The 8123-nt window shown below is 51.2% G+C and overlaps 1 protein-coding gene across 1 annotated transcript; it reads left to right on the top strand.

The window, feature by feature from the left end:
- The first annotated feature begins 1551 nt into the window (after positions 1-1551).
- Positions 1552-3521, top strand: LOC130475608 (heat shock 70 kDa protein). Its single transcript, XM_056847426.1, has one exon. It carries the CDS (start codon positions 1552-1554, stop codon positions 3451-3453), a length of 1902 nt encoding a protein of 633 aa, XP_056703404.1. The 3' UTR covers positions 3454-3521.
- The last annotated feature ends 4602 nt before the right edge of the window (positions 3522-8123 follow it).

The raw sequence follows: 8123 nt of genomic DNA, 5'->3' as shown, positions 1-8123 counted from the left end.
GTCACTCACTTTCTGGGCTCATACCCAAAAAAATAATAATAACTTCTTCCTCCTCCACCCCTATGGGTGGGTACACCAGGAGGAGTCCACTGACACAGACTATTTTTTCCTCCCTTGCTGGCTAGTTAAAGAAATGTTTAAATTTCTGATGTATCGGCTTTGTATGAACAACACTGTGAATGTATATGAACCACAGCTTCTAAACTTGTTCTGCTCTGCTCTAAGAAAAAAAAGGATTGCGTGGGGCCGATTTGGGAAGAGAGGTTGTTAGTGGTTTAAATGACGGTGTGTGCCAAATCTGTTGCTGTCCAACTAAGTACAGAAGATAAATAGCAGCCCAGAACAAACTGAAATGGCGAGCTGTTTTGGTTGCTGTCAGTTTCGAACTGGCATTGCAAGGGTGTGGGCAGGTAGTGACTAAGAGCCAATGTGAGCCACTAACTCTCGGGCTAGCCGCTGTGCTTTCAGTCTGCCTCTTCCCTCCTATCTGCAATGGGGTGCGTGTGTGATGATGTTTGGAAGGATTCCAGAGAGTGTAGTACACTAAGGCTGCTTCCACATAGAGCTTTCAATCTGGTTTGGCAAGCAAAGGGTGCCGGCGGGGGGTGGGGGTGGGGGGAGTTGAGCATCCATACAAGGTTGACCTCTTTCTGGGTCTGCTCTTCTTTGCTCTGTTCTTTCCCAAACTTGCTGAAAGGTTGCAACCAGGGTTTGTAGCTGCATGGCTAGTCAGGAGTATCCTTTTGAACCTCCTGCCCACGCGGGCACCGTATAATTGCTGTCACCCCTCATGCCTGCCATTGGCCTGCACCCCCGGTGCCACAGGAGGCCTTTGGTTGGCGTAATTTTTAAAAAAGAAAACTGGCAGCAAATCATTTGGGACAGGACGTAAGCCAGTCGATGAATGACCTTGGGCCAGGCAGGCACGCACTCTGCCTACCTCGCAGGGTTGTTGTGAGGATACAAAAACGGGACAGAACACAAGCCGCTTTGGGGGGAAAGCTGGGGGGGGGGTTACATGAAGGAGATAGTTTCTTTCCGAACAGTGCTTTCGTGGCGAGACACTTTGCACATGGCCAAGGGCAGCTGAGGGAGGCACGACTCCTGCCCTCGCCTCAGCCAACCGCCTCGACCCTTCCGGCTGCCGTTGGGAGCAAGTAGGCGGCGCTCGCGCTTCAAAGTCAATCTCCTCGCCGGGCTGCGGCCCCGCCGGGCTATTTTGCATAACGGCCGCCCAGAAGGCGTCTCGCGCCCGCCCCCCCCCGCCAACCCCATTGGCTGCCGACGACATCAGTCCTTCTCCGCGACGCTCGGCTCCTCTGGAAGTTTCTGGCCGGCCCGGGAGAAGAGGAGCGCCGGCAGGTTCCAGAAGCGCGCGCGCGCGCGAGCGGCTCTAAAAGGCGGCCTGAGGCGGCGGCAGCGGCAGAGCGCGCGCGGCTTTCTGAGGCGGAGGAGAGCGCAGCGGCGGAGCGGCGGCGGACGGGCGCGCGAGAGGCGGTTGAGCGGCGCGGCTTCCCCGAGAGAGAGAGAGAGAGAGAGCAGCGACCGACCATGTCGGGCAAGGCGCCGGCCATCGGCATCGACCTGGGCACCACCTACTCCTGCGTGGGGGTCTTCCAGCACGGCAAGGTGGAGATCATCGCCAACGACCAGGGCAACCGCACCACCCCCAGCTACGTGGCCTTCACCGACACCGAGCGCCTCATCGGCGACGCCGCCAAGAACCAGGTGGCCATGAACCCCAACAACACCATCTTCGACGCCAAGCGCCTCATCGGGCGCAAGTTCGACGACCCCACCGTCCAGGCGGACATGAAGCACTGGCCCTTCCGCGTGGTCAGCGAGGGGGGCAAGCCCAAGGTGCAGGTGGAGTACAAGGGCGAGGTGAAGACCTTCTTCCCCGAGGAGATCTCCTCCATGGTCCTCACCAAGATGAAGGAGATCGCCGAGGCCTACCTGGGCCGCAAGGTGCAGAGCGCCGTCATCACCGTGCCCGCCTACTTCAACGACTCCCAGCGCCAGGCCACCAAGGACGCCGGCACCATCACTGGCCTCAACGTCCTGCGCATCATCAATGAGCCCACGGCGGCCGCCATCGCCTACGGCCTGGACAAGAAGGGCAGCGGGGCCGGGGAGAAGAACGTCCTGATCTTCGACCTGGGCGGGGGCACCTTTGACGTCTCCATCCTGACCATTGAGGACGGCATCTTCGAGGTGAAGTCGACGGCCGGGGACACCCACCTGGGGGGCGAGGACTTCGACAACCGGATGGTGAGCCACTTTGTGGAGGAGTTCAAGCGCAAGCACAAGCGGGACATCGCCGGCAACAAGCGGGCTGTCCGGCGGCTGCGCACGGCCTGCGAGAGGGCCAAGCGCACCCTCAGCTCCTCCAGCCAGGCCTCCATCGAGATCGACTCGCTCTTTGACGGGATCGACTTCTACACCTCCATCACCCGGGCTCGCTTTGAGGAGCTCAACGCCGACCTCTTCCGTGGCACTCTGGAGCCCGTGGAGAAGGCCCTGCGAGATGCCAAGCTGGACAAAGGGCAGATCAATGAGATCGTGCTGGTGGGAGGCTCCACCCGCATCCCCAAGATCCAGAAGCTGCTGCAGGACTTTTTTAACGGCAAGGAGCTCAACAAGAGCATCAACCCCGATGAAGCCGTGGCCTACGGGGCTGCCGTGCAGGCCGCCATCCTGATTGGGGACAAGTCGGAGAACGTGCAGGACCTCCTGCTGCTGGACGTGGCGCCTCTGTCTCTGGGCATCGAGACGGCGGGCGGGGTGATGACGGCGTTGATCAAGCGCAACACCACCATCCCCACCAAGCAGACGCAGACCTTCACCACCTATTCAGACAACCAGAGCAGTGTGCTGGTGCAGGTGTACGAGGGCGAGCGGGCCATGACCAAGGACAACAACCTGCTGGGCAAGTTTGACCTGACGGGGATCCCGCCGGCCCCTCGCGGCGTGCCCCAGATCGAGGTCACGTTCGACATCGACGCCAACGGCATCCTCAACGTCACGGCCGTGGACAAGAGCACCGGCAAAGAGAACAAGATCACCATCACCAACGACAAGGGCCGCCTCAGCAAAGACGACATCGAGCGCATGGTGCATGAAGCGGAGCACTACAAGGCCGAGGACGAGGCCAACCGGGAGCGGGTGGTGTCCAAGAATGCCCTCGAATCCTACGTGTACAACATCAAGCAGACGGTGGAGGACGAGAAGCTGAAAGGCAAGATTGCGGACCAGGACAAGCAGAAGGTCCTAGAGAAGTGCCAAGAAGTCATCAGCTGGCTGGATCGCAACCAGATGGCGGAGAAGGAGGAGTTTGAGCACAAGCAAAAGGAACTGGAGAGGCTCTGCAACCCCATTGTTACCAAATTATACCAGGGGGCCGGAGCTGCTGGGGCCCCAGGCGGTGGCCCCACCATTGAAGAAGTGGACTAACCGTCTTTGGACTGGACTATGGGAGCAATTTCAGCCTGCTCTTCTGTTGCCTCCGTTCAGTCAGTGCCATTACTGGAGGGGTCTTCCTGTGGGGAGGGTGTGGGGAGGAGGCCTTGGTTTGCTCTCAGCTGTACCTGGGAATGCACAGCCAGCTTAGTTTGTTGCCGAGAGAGCGTTTGTTTTGCTATTCAGATACCTGTGCTTTTTGGTGGGTTTGTTTCTTCTGTTCATTGTTTCAGATGTCCACTTGAGCATTTTGATCGAGCAAAAATAAAGAGAGAGAAACATTGCAAGAGAACATGGAAAATGTAACAAAAGTACCAAAAATATTTTTAAAATGTTGAAAACTCTTAGTCTGGTTATTTTGAAATGTTGGTAATAAACGTTATTTGAAATTGAATATGGTTCTCTTATTTTTAGAAATAAGTTCGCTGTTAATGAGATGGATGGGTAGAAATTATGGGTTTAGTGTGACAGGAAAATAGGCACCAGTTCCTGAACTTCCACTATAGAAATTAATTGCCAGCATCTTTTAAACCTCCTGGCGTGCTGGCCTTTTTATAGGCAAACCACCTGTGGTTATAATCTAGTTTAATAAGGTGTACCTGTTACAACAGGAGGCTTCCTGAAAAGAGAATGGGGCTGGGGTATTGAATTTTTCATTTAGGATTGCTAAAGTTTTTCTGAGCCACTGGGTAACAAGTAGTAATCAGTAGGGGAGGGCAGGGCGGATGTCAGCATCCTGGTGTGTCTTTACCTGGTGATGCAAGCACCGTGTGATCAGCATAAGCAAACCCAAACATTACCAGGGGAAAGAAAATATCTTTTAGGGTGATTTTAATTATGAGGGAATAACTTTAGGGCAATTATATGAACACCCAGAATTCTTGCAAAGTAATAACTTTCTGAAAATTGCTTATTGTGCACAGCAAGGGACTCTAATTCCTTGCATATGCTTATGGACCAATCCCTTAGGCGTGTTTGCTGGAGGCTAAGAGGCCTGCTGGATTCCATGAGGCTGATTCTGGTAAAAGTGAACAGGGGAAACAGTCTTAACAGCTCACGATGGGTAGCTGTGTTAGTCTGTCACTAGCAGTAGAAAAGAGCAAGAGTCCAGTAGCACCTGAAAGACTAACACAATTTCTGGCAGGGTGTGAGTTTCCGAGAGCTTCCACAGCTCACTTCTTCAGATACTGAAGAAAAAGAAGTGAGCTGTGGAAGCTCTCGGAAGTTCACACCCTGCCAGAAATTTTGTAAAGTCTTTAAGGTGCTACTGGACTCTTGCTCACTTCTTAACAGCTGTTACACTTTGTCTTGAGCTCATCTGCTGCCTCATTGCATGGGAGTGCAATTGCAGTTGGGGTGATAGACGTTACTGAAATTGTCATGAGTTCTTAATGGGGTGTTCCAACTGGAGATGGTCCTTTAGAAAAACAAAAAGCTGAAACTGCTTTCTGTAGCTAAGTGTGGTAGCTTTCTTAATTCTGACTACTTAATTGGAAATAAGTCTCCGGTATGTGGGGAAGAGCCCTGACCTGGCTAGCCCGATCTCAGAAGCTAAGCAGGATCAGTCCTGGCAAGTATTTGGATGGGAGACCTCCAAAGAATACCAGGGGCGTGATGCGGAGGCAGGCAATGGCAAACCGCCTCTGACCGTCTCTTGCCTTGAAAACCCTATGGGGTCGCCATAAGTCAGCTGTGACTTGGTGGTACACACATAGGGGAAAACTGATTCAAAACCGCCATATATGGTATATGTTCCAAAGTTTGCCCACCATATCTATGGGAGTAGTTCTAAGAAAGAGTCTTTTTCTGAGAACATGTTATTTAAACTAGGAGAGTGTAATTGTGCCACTATAGCAGCGGGGGTAGGGTTAGTGGTGAAAATGAAACCAACCAACTTAGGGCGAACAAACGCTGCCAAGAGGGAAACTCCTAGCGTCAAGTCTAACCTGATCAATGCTTTCCCCCCCCCCCACATTACAAGCACAAATATCGATTGAGATTTACCCTGCAAAGATTTTTCTACGGACCTTTGTTTTAATTAAAAGAGGCGTGGCAGTCGTTTAGTTCATAATTACTAGCTAAGCTCTGACCGAGGGCAAATTTCAAAGCAGGTCTGCAAAATATTTTCGGATTCCTTTCTTCTTGGAGGGCTACTGGGTAGAACAGGTTTCCTGTATCCTTGGGGGACGTGAGTGGTGCATGGTTAGAGACAGCGGCACTTGTACAAATTCCCTCCTGCTGCAAAACATACTGGACTTCTGTCTTTCTTTGCATCTACTGACCTTAACAAAGAGGGTGGAAATGAAGGAGTGCATGAAAGATTACTCCCCATCTCTTCCCCTTTGTACGATTCTCCCCCCACCCCAAATATGATTGTTGAGCTAGTGTGGTGTAGTGTTTAGGAGCGGTGGTTTGGAGTGGTGGACTCTGATCTGGAGAACTGGGTTTGATTCCCTACTCCTCCACATGAGCGACAGATGCTAATCTGATGAACTGGATTTGTTTCCCCATTCCTACACATGAAGCCAGCTGGGTGACCTTGGGCTAGTTACAGCTCTCTCAGCTCTACCCACCTCACAGTGTGTCTGTTGTGGGGAGGGGAAGGGGATTGTAAGCTGGTTTGATTCTCCCTTAAGCGGTAGAGAAAGTTGGCATATAAAAACCAACTCTTCTTCTTGAATCTTTGAGGGCCACAAAAAAGATTCAGGAGGATCCATTTTAAGCCCAGCAGGACATATGGTATATTTGGAGGACACTGCAGAGATTCTCCCGAGCGTCTTACTATGTCTTTTCAGGTGGGTTCACCCAGTTCAGATTGAAGAAGAAGAGCTGGCTTTTATATGCTGATTTTTTCCACCACTTAAGGAAGAATCAAACCGCCTTACAATCACCTTCCCCTCCCCACAACAGACACCCTATGAGGTAGGTGGGGCCAATGAGAGTGTGACTAGCCTGAGGTCTCCCAGCTGGCTTCATGTTGAGTGGGGAATCAAACCTGGTTCTCCAGATCAGAGTCCGCCGCTCCAAACCACTGCTCTTAACTGCTACACCACACTGGCTCCCAAAAGATTGTCAAACGATACCGGCTTAACCCACTTAGGTTGCCATAGCAGAGTTTCCTGCATCGTTTCCCAGTCTGGGTTGAGATTTTTAAACAGAAAAGTTTAAAAATAAAATTGTGTGGGGGTTTCAGGCTACACGTGTCCTTACTGACGGCAATGCATCTGCACTTCTCCTATGGAAAGGTGTTTTTTTTGGGGGGGGGAGTTCTACATAATTGGGGCCCTGATTCCACCAGCCACAGAAGTCTCCCTTGCCTGTTAACCAGCATTGGTTTTGCCAAAGTGTAGTGTTGGCTTTAAGATGTATGGTTAAGAGAAAATCTGTAATGTGTGTAGTGGCTTACAGAGGAGATATAATTGCATGGAATGGAGCCTATTTCTACTCCCCTTTGCCAGTTTATCAATCTAGAATACTCTTACAAGGATCGAAAAATTATTTGGTTTGGGACAGAACGGTCCTAGGATCGGGCAAGGCAGGAAAAATTCCAGTCTCTACATGTTCCTCTTCCTCTGCCAGCAGCCCCTCAAGAAAATAATTTGGAGGAGCACAATTCTAGCCATCTTGTTTCTCAGCGGGTTCTCAGCTTGGGAATCAATCCCAAGCAGTATCTGTTGTCCCTAAAAGGAACTCCCTATTCTTTTGAAGGAAGGGATCCCTACTCATTTCCTTTCTGCAAAGTGATACTTCCAGTGGGGAAGTGGTTTGTGAGGAAAGGAAACCCTCATCGCTGAACTCAGCTGCTTTCACTGCAAAGGGTTTCGGGGTAGCGGCCCACAGGGATTTCCCCTTGTGATTGATTTATTTATTGACATTTGGATGGTGCTCCCAGGAATCTGCCTGGAAATGCCATCAATTAGCTGTAGCATGGGCAGTGGCTCTTTAAATCCATTCATTTACACCTGCCTTTCTCCCCAAAGCGGCTTCAGCATTCTCCTCGCCTTCATTTTATCCTCACAACAGCCCTGTGAGGTAGGTCAGGCTAAGAGGAAAAGATGGTTTTTATATGACGACTTTAACACTTAAGGAAGAAGCAAACTGGCTTACAATCACCTTCCCTTCCCCTCCCCACAACATACACCCTGTGAGGTAGGTGGGGCTGAGAGAGCTCTAAGAGAACGGTGACTAGCCCGAGGTCACCCAGCTGGCTTCATGTGGAGGAGTGGGGAACCAACACGGCTCGCCGGATTAGCGTCTGCCGCTCATGTGGAGGAGTCGGGGAATCAAATCCAGTTCTCCAGATCAGAGTCCTCCACTCCAAACCTCCGCTCTTAACCACTATACCACACTGGCTCTCCAGAGAGCATGTCTCTGGGTTAAGGTCACCCGTTAAGCTTCTGTGGCAGAGTGGGATTTGATCTGGGTATCCCAGATCCTAGTAGGACACTCTAACCCAGTGATGGCGAACCTTTTAGAGACCAAGTGCTCAAACTGCAACCCAAAACCCACTTATTTATCGCAAAGTGCCAACACGGCAATTTAACCTGAATACTGAGGTTTTAGTTTAGAAAAAACAACTCATGTCTTAAAAGCAAAACACAGTAACAGAACTTTCAATGATACAAACAACTTTTTATAGAAAGGTAAAAGTTTGCATTTGGCAT

Source organism: Euleptes europaea, chromosome 3 (assembly GCF_029931775.1).
Source record: "Euleptes europaea isolate rEulEur1 chromosome 3, rEulEur1.hap1, whole genome shotgun sequence".
Taxonomy (NCBI): Eukaryota; Metazoa; Chordata; class Lepidosauria; order Squamata; family Sphaerodactylidae; genus Euleptes; species Euleptes europaea.
Note: the sequence above shows the minus strand (reverse complement) of the source record. Positions and strands in the feature narration are given on the sequence as shown.

Excerpts from the sequence above, each read along its gene's own strand:
- LOC130475608 (XM_056847426.1), top strand. The coding sequence starts at position 1,552 with ATGTCGGGCAAGGCGCCGGCCATCGGCATCGACCTGGGCACCACCTAC.